The sequence below is a fragment of the Leopardus geoffroyi genome, chromosome E2, assembly GCF_018350155.1.
Source record: "Leopardus geoffroyi isolate Oge1 chromosome E2, O.geoffroyi_Oge1_pat1.0, whole genome shotgun sequence".
Classification (NCBI taxonomy): domain Eukaryota; kingdom Metazoa; phylum Chordata; class Mammalia; order Carnivora; family Felidae; genus Leopardus; species Leopardus geoffroyi.
Genome location: NC_059335.1, coordinates 12,371,441 through 12,387,334, shown reverse-complemented (window position 1 = coordinate 12,387,334; position 15,894 = coordinate 12,371,441). Strand labels below are relative to the sequence as shown.

General features: G+C 42.4%; 1 protein-coding gene across 1 annotated transcript in view; it reads left to right on the top strand.

Annotated features, from left to right (window-relative positions):
• Window positions 1-15,809, top strand: part of ZNF45 (zinc finger protein 45) — a 72,146-nt gene extending 56,337 nt beyond the window's left edge. Inside the window, exons 9-13 of the mRNA XM_045441368.1 lie at window positions 332-422; window positions 3,024-3,150; window positions 3,678-3,770; window positions 5,364-5,458; window positions 11,707-15,809. Of these exons, the coding sequence (XP_045297324.1) occupies window positions 332-422; window positions 3,024-3,150; window positions 3,678-3,770; window positions 5,364-5,458; window positions 11,707-13,100 (1,800 nt within the window). The 3' untranslated portion in view covers window positions 13,101-15,809. The remainder of the gene's footprint in view (window positions 1-331; window positions 423-3,023; window positions 3,151-3,677; window positions 3,771-5,363; window positions 5,459-11,706) is intronic.
• The last annotated feature ends 85 nt before the right edge of the window (window positions 15,810-15,894 follow it).

Here is a 15,894-nt window from a genome sequence, read left to right as displayed (position 1 = left end):
TCGGACGCTTAACCCACTGAGCCACCCAGGTGTTCTGCCCCAGAGATGATTCTTGTTGGGTGCATTATGTTGTCTCAATTTCCATCATATCAGAATCTCAGCTGCTACCTTGGAAGCCACAAGATGACACAAGTCAACACACCAAGTCAACACACAACAGTGAATGTGCGTGGGGGGCAGGAATGGAGTATCCATGCCCTGATCTGCTCTTCAAGTTGTATATGGCAGGAGCCACCCCAAGAAAGGGGCTCCTGAGTAATTCACAATAAGCATTCATGTGGGTGAGCATCGTCCCTGGTCACCCATTCATGTCCTTTTTTGCCTTTTCCAGACACTACCAGGCACAGATCTGCCTCAGCAGGACTCTATTCCCAGAATCTGTACATCTCCAGAAGTAGCAAGAGAAAATGACCACATTCAAGGTGCATATGGCTTCCCTTTCTTCCTGGTAAAATTCCATTTCACTCCTCAAAGTGTTACACATTTGTGTCTTTTCCTCGGTGACTCAAGGAGAGCACCAGGCTAAATGACCTGTTTGCTTTTTATTTTTTTGTTTTTTTGGGGTTTTTTAGCATTTGTTTTATTTTGCCATTATTCATTTTATTTGAAAACAAGTGTGGACAAATTAGTAGGAATGCTTGCTTCACTGCTGACACATTAACTATTTTTATTTCCCCATACTCTTTCTTGTGCACATTCATAGATTTATTCGCATTCATGATATACATCTCATGTTGACTTGTGTCTTTTTCATTTAGCATTATATAACAGCCATTATTTATAGTTGCTCCTAGACATTAGGGTGGCTTAGGAGTTTGTCGTAAGGCACACTGCATTGATCATTTTCCTGCCTGCAGGTTTTTCTCCAAAAAATCAATTCTCCGAACACGCTGCCTATTTTTTATCCTCAGTGTACTAAGAACTCAGTAACGAAAGAGTACACATGATACATGCCGTGTTAGGATTTTGTAGACAGATATTCAAATACAGCATAGTGCAACAGGCTCTAACCACTGCTTTATGCAAATATTGTTGGAGATTTTCATACAGGAAGAGCTAGATTCTGTCTTTCCTGTGTCTGAGTCATACCCTGCATGTCTCTTATTACTTACTGGTGTACTTAAAAAAAGTTTTTTGGGTGGGGGGCTCCTGTGTGGCTCTGTCAGTTAAGCATCCGACTTCAGCTCAAGTCATGATCTCATGGTTTGTGAGTTTAAGCCCCGCCTTGGGCTCTGTGCTGACAGCTCAGAGCCTGGAGCCTACTTCAGAGTTTGTGTCTCCCTCTCTCTCTGCCCCTCCCCTGCTCATGCTCTGTCTCTCTCTCTCAAAAATAAATAAACATTAAAAAAAAAAGAAGAAACTTAAAAAAAATTTTTTGAAACTTTTTATTATCTTTATTTGTTATTATTTAATTATTTTGAGAGAAGGAGAGGGAGGGGCAGAGAAAGGGGGAGAGAGAGAGAATCCCAAGCAAGTTCTGCACTGTCAGCACAGAGCCCGATGTAGGGCTTGAACCCATGAATGGTTAAGATCATGACCTGAGCCGAAACCAAGAGTCAGACACTTAGCCAACTGAGCCATCCAGGCACCCCTGGTCTACTTTTATTCCTTCACGTATTGATGAGTTTTTTCAAAATAACATATAACCTTAGGTTTGTATATGTGTTTTTCAATAATAGATTTTATTTTTTTAGGGCAGTTGAGCATTGACAGTAAAATCCAGCAGAAAGTACAGAGATTGCCTGTGTACCCCCTGCCCCCACACACCCACAATCCCTCCCATTGTCAACATCCCCCACCAGAGTGGTGCACTCTTACAGTCGATGAACCTGTATTGGGACATCATTATCACCCAGAGTCTCTAGATTACATTAAGATTCACTCTTGATGTTGTTCTTTCTGTCGGTTGGGACTTTATAATGATATGGCCCCACCATTATAGTATCATACAGAGTAGTTTCACTGCTCTAAAAAATCCTGTGTTGCACCTATTTACCCCTCCCTTTCCCTAACCCCTGGCAACCACTGATCTCTTTACAGTCTCCACAGTTTTACCTTTTCCAGAATGTTATATGGTTGGAATTGTACAGTATATAACCTTTCAGATTGGCTGCTTTTACTTAGTAATATGAATTTAAGGTAAAAACATATCTTTTTTTTTTTTTGTGGCTTGATAGTTGTTTTTTTCCCCCTTAAATTATATTCTGGTGTTGGGCACCTGGGTGGCTCAGTCAGTGGGTTGAGCATCTGACTTCGGCTCAGGTCACGATCTCACGGTTCATGGGTTCAGGCCCTGCATCGGGCTCTGTGCTGACAGCTTGGAGCCTGGAGCCCATTTTGGATTGTGTCTCCCTCTCTGCCTCTCTCTCTCAAAAATGAATAAATGTTAAAAAAAAATTTTTTTTAATTATATTCTGGTATGGATGTGCATAGTTTATCCATTCATCACCTAAGGGACATCTTGCTTGCCTCCAGCTATAAACTAAGGTATAACTTTAGTTTAAAATATCCAGTCTTGCTGGATTTGCCAGGCACTTAGTTCTGTCTCTGCATTTACTCCTCAGAGCTGTTGTATAAGGAGGTTCTTTTTTTTTTTTTTTTTTTTTTTTAATTTTTTTCAACGTTTATTTATTTTTGGGACAGAGAGAGACAGAGCATGAACGGGGGAGGGGCAGAGAGAGAGGGAGACACAGAATCGGAAACAGGCTCCAGGCTCTGAGCCATCAGTCCAGAGCCCGACGCGGGGCTCGAACTCACGGACCGCGAGATCGTGACCTGGCTGAAGTCGGACGCTTAACCGACTGCGCCACCCAGGCGCCCCTATAAGGAGGTTCTTGATTGCATCTTCCACTTACATATGTAAAATATAGGAAACCTGCTCAGGTTCACACAGGAAACCAACGGTCAAGAACATTAGCCATTCCGTTGAGTAAAAGTGACAGATAAGAAGATAGTATCTCAGCGCTATCCCTCTCAGTGAAGGTTGGTTGTAAGATTGAGGTTATATGTGCTTGGTGTTGTAGGAGGTAGTGACATTCAAGGACGTGGCTGTGGTCTTCACGGAGGAGGAGCTGGGGCTGCTGGACCCCACCCAGAGGAAGCTGTACCGAGAAGTGATGCTGGAGAACTTCGGGAACCTGGTCTCTGTGGGTGAGGACATGAGCTCTCTGTAACTGAATGTTAGTCTCCAGGAGTAGCTTTGTATCCGTGGGTTTTTGAGGCTTTGGGGCCCTTGAAATGGTTCTCTGAGTTTGGGGATATGACTTTCCTAATATATATGGGACACACAGCATTGTTTTGTTTTGTTTTGTTTTGTTTTGTTTTGATCAATGGGCAAGTTTTTGTTTTGTTGAAGAACTAAATGAACGGTATACAGCTCTATTTTTTGTATTTCTGACCCTATCATGAGTTATAAAACCAGGACCGGGAGCCCTATTATCAACTTTTAATGAAATAAACGAGATGTTAGCAAGCTTCTCCCACTCTTCCAAAACATTGAAGAAGAGTATTTCTTAACATATATGTGTAGGAGACTTGGCAAATGATATTTCTTCAAATGGGTCATGAAAAAAGAAAGTTTGAAAAACACTGCTTCTGAATGCTTGAAGAATACGTAGTGGGAACCTAATTCTCCAGTGAATTTTACCTACAACACGTATGACTTTGTGTGCTCGCAGGGCATCAACCATTCAAACGAGATATGGTCCACTTGGTAAGGGAAGGAAAGTTTTGGATGATGAAGTTAGCAACCCAAGGAAAAGGCAACTCGGGTAAGATCCAAGTAACTGTGCGTCGTGGAGGCAACTCACCCGTCTCTTTCACATTTTTCCATGCTCATTTCCATCGCCTTGTTCTAAACTGCCAAACCTCTTTCCTGGATTATTACAACAGCCTTTTTATGGGTTGTCCTGCTTCCACACTTCCCATCCTACATGTGTTATCCACAGGAGCAGCCAAAGTGATCCTTTGGAAGTGTACACGAGATTGCCATTCCTCTGTTCAAAATCCATTATGGCTTCTTTTTTCCCCCTTAAAGTTAAAATCACTTAAAGTGGCTCTTTTTTTTTTTAATTAAAAAAAATTTTTTTTAATGTTTATTTTTTTTTTGAGAGAGAGAGAAAGACAGAGCTTGAGGTGGGGAGGGGCAGAGAGAGAGGGAGACACAGAATCTGAAGCAGGCTCCAGGCTCCGAGCTGTCCGCACAGAGCCCGATGCGGGGCACGAACCCACGAACGGTGAGATCATGACCTGAAGTGACATCAGGTGCTCAACCGACTAATCCACCCACATGCCCCTAAAGTGGCTCTTAGAGTCCTCTCTGGTCTGCTCTGCATCCCCACTCCCTCTCCTTTGAATACATCTCCTGTTCTCTCTCCATTTTTCTTTCTTTCTCAAGATTAAAAAAATTTTTTTAATTTTTTTTAAAATTTTTTTAATGTTTATTTATTTTTGAGAGAGAGAGAGAGGGACAGAGCACGAGCAGGGGAGGGGCAGAGAGAAAGGGAGACACAGAATCTAAAACAGGCTCCAGGCTGTGAGCTGTCAGCACAGAGCCCGACGCAGGGCTCAAACCCACAAGCTGTGAGATCATGACCTGAGCCAAAGTCAGACGCTTAACCGACTGAGCCACCCAGGCACCTCAAGTTTTTTTTAATTTTTTTTTTTTTTCAACGTTTATTTATTTTTGGGACAGAGAGAGACAGAGCATGAACGGGGGAGGGGCAGAGAGAGAGGGAGACACAGAATCGGAAACAGGCTCCAGGCTCTGAGCCATCAGCCCAGAGCCCGACGCAGGGCTCGAACTCACGGACCGCGAGATCGTGACCTGGCTGAAGTCGGACGCTTAACCGACTGCGCCACCCAGGCGCCCCAAGTTTTTTTTAATTTTTAAGTTGTCTCTACACCCAACATGGGGCTTAAACTCACAACCGAGATCAAGAGTCACATGCTCTTATCGATGGCGCCAACCAGGTGCTCCTCTCGCTCCATTTCTCCACCCACATCGCCCTCCCTGCCGTTACCAGGACCTGCCAAGTGTACTGTACTTTGCTTATTGCTGACTTTCCAAATTACTATGAGTGTAGTAGACTAAACGACAAAATTTTAAGGTGTGTTTGTTCTTGAGGTGTGAACTTTGACACATCTCACTGGGATAATAGCAAGGTGCCTACAGAGTCGTGTTCCTCTCTGGATGCTCAAGGGGAGAGTCTTTTCCCTCGGGCTACCAGCATGTGCGGCCTGCCCAGTTCTCGACTCTCATTCTCCCTCCTCCGTCTTCGAAACCAGCGACACTGCATCTCCCTGACGGTCTTGGGTACTCTCCGTCTGCCCTTCTTCTGCCTCTTGTGTCTGCTGCCTTTCAGGACCCTTCTGATTACATTCCTCCCGGATAATCCAGGACGATCGTCCTCTTTTTCTGATCAGCTGATCAGCAGCCTGCATTGCATCTGCAACCCAGGTAACATAACAAAAGTTCACGGGTTCTGGGGATGGGACACGGACATCTTTCAGGAACCATTATTAAGTCTGTTACAGAAGCTTCTCCCTCAGGGTCCTTTACTTCTTTGCTCTGCCTGGAACAGTCTTTCCCCAAAACTTCCTGCCGGCTCTTCCCTTCTTCATTCCGGTCTCTGCAGAGTTTTACTACCATGACACAGGCCTTCTGACCATTCTGTTTAAAATACAATGCTGTCTTTACTCTTCCTGCCTTATGTTGTGTCTCATATGTCTTTGCCTCTTAACCCTCTCTCTCCAGTGGATATAATCTTCAGGAGGAGAATTTTGATTGATTTGATTATTGATGTGTCCTCAGTGCCTAGACTAGTCCTGAGATATGGCAGATACCTGTAAATATTTATTGACTTAGTGAAGGACTTAATGGATAGGAGAAATGGACTGTATTTCTTGCTTGTGGTGATGCAGGATAGTTTATTTTTCTGAACGCTTATTACAGGCTTTTAAATTTATTTTACAGTGCGCTAAAAGGTCTTTCATTTGCAATTTGGAAAAAACTGCTGAAGACCAATTTATCTATGTCCAAAGTTTTTCCACCCCATTTTCAACGAAACAGCCCAAAGAAACATCCAGACCTTCTCTAAGAAACCAGTGTGTAGGCTTCCTTTTCACCCAGTCACTCCATGACTCATGGAAACCGCTAATAAGTGATCCATAAACCAGAGTGAATTGAAGATACTGCAGAACATGTCTTGTCCTCAAATGGCCGGCTATCCGGTTTCTACTTATTTAGATGTAATCACACTTAAGTTTGATTCTTTATGTACCCTTGTACATGTATCACAATGACTTATGACTTGTATCACAAGGAGATTTCTTTTTTGATGTTTAAAATATTTATTTATTTACTTTTTATGTATTTTTAATTTATATCCAAGTTAGTTAACATACAGTGTAATAAAGATTTCAGGAATAGAATTTAGTGATTCATCACTTACTTTGAACACCCAGTGCTCATCCCAACAAATGTCCTTAATGCTCCTCACCCATTTAGCCCATCCCCCCCACCCAACACGCCACCAGCAACCCTCAGTTTGTTCTCTGTATTTAAGAGTCTCTGATGGTTTGTCCCCCTCCGTGTTTTTATATTATTGTTGCTTCCCTTCCCTTATGTTCATCTGTTTTCACAAGGAAACTTCTAAGCACTGTGCTTGTGACCATATAGGCAAACATGCTTTCCCTATGGCTTTCCTTTTATAGGGGGCATAGTCATTTCTGGAAAGAAATACTTCTTTTTTTAAAGGTTTTTATTGTAATTCCAGTTAATGTACCATGTTACATCAGTTTCAGGTGTACAATACAGTGATTCAGCAATTCCATACATCACCTCACGCTCATCACAACAGATGCACTCCTTGATCCCCATCAGCCATTTCACATCCCCCCCCCCCCCCCATCTCCCTTCTGGTAACTACCAGTTTTTTCTCTGTAGTTTCTTGGTTGGTCTCTGTTTTTTTATCCCCCCTTTGTTCATTTGTCTTCTTTCTTAAATTCCACGGATGAGTGAAATCACATGGTTTTTGTCTTTCTTTGACTTATTTTACTTAGTATTGTACTCTCTAGATCCATCCATGTCATTGCCCATAGCAAGATTTCGTTCTTTCTTCTAGCCAGATAATGTTCCATTGTGTATATATACCACATCTTTATCCGTTTATCGGTTGATGGACACTTGGGCTGCTTCCATAATTTGGCTATTGTTAATAACACTGCTATAAACATAGGGATGCATGCACGTATCCCTTTGAACTAGTTTTTTAATATTCTTTGGGTGAATAGCTGGTAGGGCAATTGCTGGATGGTAGGTTAGCTCTGTTTTTAACTTTCTGAGGAGCCCCCATACTGTTTCCACAGTGGCTGAACCAGTTTGCATTCCCACCAACAGTACACAACTCCTCACCAACACTTGCTGTCTTCTGTGTTTTTTAGATGTTTTTTTTTTTTTTTTAATTTTTTTTTTTCAACGTTTATTTATTTTTGGGACAGAGAGAGACAGAGCATGAACGGGGGAGGGGCAGAGAGAGAGGGAGACACAGAATCGGAAACAGGCTCCAGGCTCCGAGCCATCAGCCCAGAGCCCGACGCGGGGCTCGAACCCACGGACCGCGAGATCGTGACCTGGCTGAAGTCGGACGCTTAACCGACTGCGCCACCCAGGCGCCCCTGTCTTCTGTGTTTTTGATTTTAGCCATTCTGACAGGTCTTTTGGTAGGGATTGCGTTAAATATGTAGATTGCTTTGGGTAGTACAGACACTTTAACAGTATTTGCTCTTTCAGTCTCAGAGCATGGGATGTCTTTCCATTTCTTTGAGGTCGTCTTCAGTTTCTTTCATCAGTGTTTTATAGTTTTCAGAGTATAGGTCTTTCACTTCTTTGGTTAGCATAATTCCTACGTATCTCATTATTTTTAGTGCGTGTGTAAATGGGATTGATTCCTTAGTTTCTTTTTCTGCTGCTTCATTACTGGTGTGTAGAAACGCAATGGATTTCTGTACATTGAATTTGTATCCTGTGATTCCACTGAATTCATTTATCAGTTCTGGCAGTTTTTTGGTGGAATCTTTCAGGTTTCCTATATAGGGTATTATGGCTTCTGCAAATAGTGAAAGTTTGACTTCTTCTTTACTGATGTGTATGCTTTTTATTTCTTTCATTTATTTATTTATTTATTTTTAATGTTTATTCATTTTTGAGAGAGAGAGACAGAGACAGACAGACAGAGCACGAGCAGGGGAGGGGCAAAGAGAGGGAGACACAGAATCCGAAGCAGGCTCCAACCTCTGAGCTGTCAGCACAGAGCCCGACGTGGGGCTCGAACCCGCAAACCATGAGATCATGACCTGAACTGAAGTCGGACACTTAACCGACTAAGCCACTCAGGTGCCCCCCAGGTGCTCTTCAGATCTCCCGTTTCCGTGCTGTATGTCCGTGGGCTGTTTGTCCTGCTTTCCTTCCAAGAGCAGCCCCAAAGACTTCAGGCTGTCCCCGAGCCAAGCCTGCTGACTTACAGCTCCAGGCTTTAAGCACCACTGGTTGCAAGAACTCATGAAATTTGGCCCCTCTTGCTTTCCAAGCCAATTGCCGTGGGGATTCATTTTCCCCGTGCGCTCCCATGTGCCCGTCTGTCTCACCCCCTTCTCCACAACTATAGCTCCCTCTTCACCACAGCAGCCATGATCTGTTTCTCTCCCAAACTGTGTCCCCACACTTCCTGACTTCTCTGCGGCTTCTTCTCTACCTTTAGTTACAGAGTTTGTGCTGCCATTGTTCAGGTTGATTTCTGGGGTATTTAGGATGTCTCCTAGTTATCTACTTGTATTCATGGGACAGTTCATGGGTACTCTTATTCCATTGCCATCTTCCTTCTTCCCCCCAGATACTTCTCTTTTAAAAAATATTTTTTTTAAGTAATTTCTACACCCAACATGGGGCTTGAACTTACAACACCAAGATCAAGAGTCATGTGCTTTACTGACTGACCCAACCAAGCACCCCTAGAACACCTTTTTTTTTTTTTTTTTAATATTTTGAAAGTTTATTTATTTTTAAAGAGACAGAGGCAGCATGAGCAGGGGAGGGGCAGAGACAGGGAGAGAGAGAGAGAATCCCAAATAAGCTCTGCACTGTCAGCACAGAGCCCAACACGGGGCTCAAACTCCCGAACTGTGAGATCATGACCTGAGCCAAAACCAAGAATCGTATGCTTAACCGACTGAGCCACCCAGGCGCCCCAAGAAAATCTTTTTTTAAAATAAGGATTCTGATGTCTTTTCCTAGATAGCTGCCCAACAAGTGGAGAAAAAAAAAAAAATCTCAACTTCCTGATCTCTCAAGATAGTAATCAGTTTGAAAGGTTTTGTTTTGCACAGTTTGCCCATCTACAGCGCATTGGCATCTTACAAAGCCTACATCCACCCCACTGTTGCCAAGTTTCCTCTCCATGTGCCAGAAGGGGAGGAGATGAAAGGAACCCCAGTCACACAGCTGAATGTTGTCCATACCTGATCATTTTGGTCAAAAATTAAGGTATCTATTTCTGCACCTTTATTTTCTACAAATTTAGCCATTAAAGAATAATCATTTCACATGATTTCCATACATTTATCATGAAGCCTATTTCATCTGCAATTGATGAACATTATAACCTGGAAAGTATCAGGAAACAGCCCACTCAAAATTGTCACATCCTTGGAGAGACTTCTTATATCCCCCGCCCAAAGAAAACTATTTTAATGTTTATTTATTTTTGAGACACACACACACACACACACCCACACAAAGAGTGAGCAGGGGAGGGGCAGAGAGAGAGGGAGACACAGAATCCAAAGTAGGCTCTAGGCTCTGAGCTGAGGGCACAGATCCTGATGCAGGTTTGAACCCACGAACCATGAGATCATGACCTGAGCCGAAGTCGGATGCTTAACCGACTGAGTCACCCTGATGCCCCAAAGAAAACTATTTTAAAGGACAGTTTATTAAATATAACCATAAACTAGCATCTACCAAGAGGTGCATACACACCTATTAATATTTTTCCAAGTTTTTGCCCTTAGGACTTTCCATTTGAACACTTTGTTTAATTATAGACTTGCTGAGTTCCTGAACTAAGTTTTCAAACTTTTTAGAGCACAAGCCCTACTAGGAAATGCATCTTTCAGTGTATCCAAAAGAAACATTTCATTTGTGTGTAGATTTGTGTGTACGACTTTATAAGAATTCGTGCAATCACCCCATTCCTATGAATAATGATACTCTGATGATTTGTCCCTTTTTTTCTAAATGCTTATTGAATGATTTTAAATTTATTTTACAGCCAACTAAAAGGCTATAGTTTCAGTCAGAAAAACTCATGTGAAAGCCCAATATTCTACATCCAAAGATTTTTCCACACTCTGTTTAGTATGAGACAGTCCAGAAGCCTCAGAAGAAACCGGTGCATAAGCCTTTATGTATCCTTTCCACCCCTCGCGGTTCTTGCCATCTTCCAGTTCTTTCATTAGGAACACCACCCTCCTTGTGGGTATTCCTGTGGGGTACAAATTTCTGACCTCACAGTAAAACTGCAGATTCCTGTCCCTTTTTAATTTCAGGTATCTTAATTAAGTTACTACATATATTAGCACAAAAATAAGATGAGCTACACATATTGTGTAGAATTTGCGGGAATACTTAGAACATATAGATATAATCAGTTCTGGGTGCTTGATATATAGGATTGCAAAGAGTCTAAGCAACTGTAAGTTTTTGAGGGACAGTTCACACAGACCTCCTGTACTTGACACCAACTAAAAGTTTGAGGGGTTCCCAAAATTGCCTTCAGATTGAATAATTTTCTAGAATTCACTGAAAGCTGTTATACTTCGTTTATTACAGGAAAGGCATGAGAAAAAGCATAGGAGAGAGAGTTTAGAGAAGTACCATATGCAGTTTCCATTGTCTTGTCTCCATAGAATCAGGGACGTGTTATTGTGTTACTTTCCAAAATGAAAGTGTACAGTTATACACAGGATATTGGCAATTAGGGGAACTCATGTGATCCTCAGTGTCCAGAGTAATTATTGGAGCTCTGTCACATGACCATTCAGTATAGACTGAATGGTTTCATATGGTTATTCTCAGTCTCTTGGTCCACGCTACCAGGTAATTGAAAGCCCCGCCCAACATCATGTTCTTAGTTTTTCTGGTGTGGTCAGTATCATCCTTAAATCATATTGTTAAAGTAATCTAATGTGACTGAAGTCCCTATTGCGCTCATTTCAGGCATGACATTCCAGGGGCTTAGAACTGTCTCTTTGATGTTGAGGACAGGCCTCGTTGTTTATGTAACTTATTTGTAACTGCATATTTTACTATTTCAGAATTTACACCGATTTATGAAATTGAGTGGAAGTCGCAAAATTAATATGTATCATTATCATTTTTGTTAATTCTTTGATTTCTAACTTGTCCATTACATATGAGGCTTGGCATGATTCTAAATTTGTTTCATTGGTGCTTAGTGGATAGGACCCTACTGGATTACCTCTTGGTTTCTGTAGACATTTAAACCAGAGACCATGGTACACACTAGAAGGATGTAGGGAATATTCCCTGGGTTCATTAAACTCTCATGCTCTTTCCTAACTGTTAAATCTTGAGGACACCGAACAAAGCCTTCATTTGCCCACATCTATGCATTCTCTGTCTTTTAGGAGACAAAATCCAACACAAGATGGAGACTATTCCTAAAGTGGAACCACATGAAGAACTTTCCTGCTGGCAAATCTGGCAGCATATTGCAGATGACTTAACCTGGTGTCACGACTCCATGATAAAGAGTTCTCAATTCCACAGACAATGGGATTTACCCAGCCACGTTGAGGCAGCACGGTCTATAACCCACACAGGCCAGAAGACTTCCCTGGGGAATGAGTGCAAAAAGATCTTTAGTGATACCTCCCACTGTGATCTTCAACACATAAACTCAGGGGAGAAGTCTCACACATGTCGCGATTGTGGGAAATGCTTCTTTTATAGCTCAGCGCTTCGTATTCATCAGAGAGTTCACCTGGGAGAGAAACGGTATAGGTGTGAGGAGTGCGGTAAGGAATTCAGTCAGAGCTCATGCCTGCAAACTCATCAGAAAATCCACACCATAGGGAAGCCATTCAAATGTGGGGAATGTGGGAAAGGCTTCAGTCGTAGATCAGAACTTAGTAATCATTGCAGGTTACACTCGGGAGAGAAACTTTATAAGTGTGAGGGATGTGGAAAGGCCTTCATTAATGCTTGCCATCTTCAGGACCATCAGAGAGTCCATACCGGGGAGAAGCCATTCAAGTGTGATATCTGTGGTAAGAACTTCCGTCGTAGATCAGCACTTAATAGTCATTGTGTGGTCCACACGGGAGAAAAACCATACAAGTGTGAGGAGTGTGGGAAGTCCTACACTTGGCGTTCACGTCTTCGTATCCATAAGAAGGTCCACATGGGACAGAAACCATACAAATGTGAAGAATGTGGAAAGGGCTTCTTTTCTAGGACACATCTTTATTATCATCGGAGGTTCCACACAGAGGAGAAACCTTATAATTGTAAGGAATGTGGGAAGAGCTTCAGGTGGGTCTCACCTCTTTTGACACATCAGCGAGTCCACAGTGGAGAAAAACCATTCAAATGTGAAGAATGTGGGAAGGGATTTGGTCAGAAATCGTGCCTGCAAGCTCATCAGAAAGTCCACACCAGAGAAAAGCCATACAAATGTGACACATGTGGGAAGGGCTACAAGACGAGCTTGGATCTTGATGTGCACCAGAGTGTCCATTTGGGAGAGAACCCATACACCTGTAGGACATGTGGTAAGCACTTCACTAGGACCTCAAATCTTAAAGTTCATCAGAGAGTCCACACTGGAGAGAAACCGTACAAATGTAATGTGTGTGGTAAGGTCTTCAGTCAATCTGGACATTTAAAATCTCATCAGAGAGTTCACACAGGGGAGAAACCTTACAAGTGTGAGATATGCAGTAAGCAGTTCAGTTCAAGTTCGTATGTTAAAATTCATCACAGAATCCACGCTGAGGATAAATCTCATTCTGTCTCATAGGAGGGAAAACATTTGTTTCATTAAAGTGAATGTTTCAGCCGTAGCTGAATGCATCCTGGTGATTCCAAGGTCACATAAGTGGTGCAGTGTACAAGGTACAAGAACCTCGGCAGTTTTAGCTATCACTCAAGAAAAAGGCCTAAATATAATAATTTCTTTAGGCCTTTATCAGATTCTAATGGTGGATGTTAAAATCGATGTCCCCTGAAATAGAAGCTTCCTGAGGGCAGGGAGTTTGTTTGCTGCTGAATCTATACAATCAGCATTGAATAGCACTCTGTGTATGCACTTAGTACACATTTGTGAAATGAATCAAAAGGAAGAGAGAATTAGGGAAGATTGTGGAGTAGGAGGACGCTAAGCTCCTCTCCTCTCATCGATGCAACTAGACAACACTCACATCAGCGTAAATAACCCAGAAATTGACCCCGACACTGGCAGAACAAAGTCAACACCTAAAGGTAGAGAAGAGGCCGTATCAGAGAAGGTAGGAAGGGCAAAGATGCAGTTTGGGAGTGAGCCAGACTGGCCGTCTGTGGAGGGGAAGGAACCAGTGGTGTAGAGAAGACAAAAAACAGACTGTCACACTGGGGAGCCCACATGGGGAAGATGAATCCCTGTAACACTTGGCTTTGAAAGCGAGAGGGGCCAAATGGCATGAGTTCTTAGCAGCCAGCTGGACTTAAAGCCTGGATTTCCAGTGTCTGTGGGCTGGGCTCTGGGAGAGCACGATGAACAGCTGGTGGAGACACAACCAGGAATCGAGTTTGGCAAATGCCAGGGGCAGACAGCAGGGACAGCAATTTACTGAGTGTGGCCTGGAGAGGCAGGGATCATGGGGACACTCCTTTGGGAACAAAGGAGGGAACCATTTCCCTCCCTGGCCCCCCCCCCCCCCAGCATAAGCACATGGGTACCTGCTGGAACCAGCACGGCGCCCACACTCCTTACCTAACTTGGTTACACCAGCCCCTGCCCCCCTGTGCTCTGGTGGGTCTGCCTTTCCCAATCACACCTGCTTCAGTCCCGGCACTGTGAAGACCAGAGCAAACCTACCTTGTCTCCTGACCTGTGTGTTTTGCAGAACATCAGTTCCAGAGGTGGCAGCTTCAACAGGTCTCATTTCACAAACAGACCAGCACATATCATTAAAATGGGCTCTACCCAGCTGGGACCAGACACTGCCCACAATAGGCAAAGAGAGCCTCTGCAGGTGACCAGACTGAATAAAAAGAGCCCAGGACACAGCACTGGGGCACAGGCAACACACATAGGAGACCCTGCCCCTGAAGCGACAGGTCCCAGGAAACAGGAGAGCGTGCACTGCAGGGCACTACCGGACTTGTTCTTCATAAGGGCATTACCTTCGAGAGCGAGAGACACAGCTGACTTTCCTAATATGCAGAAATAGACATGGAGACAAAATGAGATGGGAATATCCCCCAAATGAAAGTACAGGACCAAACCACAGCAAGAGACCTAAGCGAAATGGATATAAGTAATATTCCAGACAGAGAATTTAAAGTAATGATCACAGATACTCACTGGGTTTGAGAAGAGTGGAGGACATCACTGAGACCCTTAATAGATTAAAAAGAACCAAGCAGAGATGAACACAATAAATTAAAAAAGCACTTGATGGGATAAGAAGAAGGTGAGATGAAACAGGAATGAATGAATGTCCTGGAAGACAGAGTAATGGAAAGTAAGCCACACAAATGAGAGGAAGAAAATCATGGAGATTGAGGATAGGGAACTCAATGACTCCATCAAGCATAATAGCATAATAACATTTGCATTAAAGGGACTCCAAAAGAAGAGAAAAGGGGGCAGAAATTTTACCTGAAGAAATAATAGCTGAAAACTTACCTAATGTGAGGAAGGAAACAGATAACCAGATCCAGGAGGCACAGAGATCCACCCAAAAAATCAGCCCAAGGATGTCCACACCAAGATATATATTTGTTAAAATGGCAAAAAGTGATAAAATATTTTAAGTGAACCAAAGAGGCAAAATGTGCAATCTTTACAAATTGTATCTGGAGAAGGAAACCAGCAAAAAACTAATAAATAATTCTGAGGAACAAATAGTTGAAATGCAGAAATACACTGAGTACTGTGTTCCACAGCATTATTTTGGTAGTTTCCTCTTATGGTTGGCTCTGGCTATCAGCCTGTGTTCTGAGGTTGAGTTCTTATTTTTCATGTCTTGATCTCATATCCCATTGGTTTACGCAGTAGCAGTTGAACTCTTGTGGTTTTTCTCACATTGCAGACTGAAACAATTTAACTTCACAATAACTGGCCACTGCACATATCTTAATTGAATTTTCTCAACAAAGTTAAGGCAAGGGCTCAAAGAAACACTAAAGGCATCAGATTTATATAGTAGTGATAAAAACATTTTTCTTAATTTTGAATTTGTCATTGAGTTTTAAATTTCTGCATTTCCATGTAGTCTTTGATATGATTGCCTTCTAATTGTGGTAGGATTTTTTTTTTTTAATCAAACTTCTGTGGTGGAAATTTATGCCATTTTGAAGGACATTTAATTTGTCAGCTTCCCATATTTTCCCCTCATCCCCATGAAAATAAATACTAGAAAAAAATTGGGATTTGGTGATTGCATCAAATACATTAATTACAGGGTGCAGAAATGACAGTTATATGTTTTTCTTGGTGACAATAAAAACAATTTTTTGAAAAGCAGTATATTTCAGAATGTGTAACATGCAACTTCGATCTGGAAATCATACTATAGGAACATACTATGAGATTCAAACAATGAAAAGAT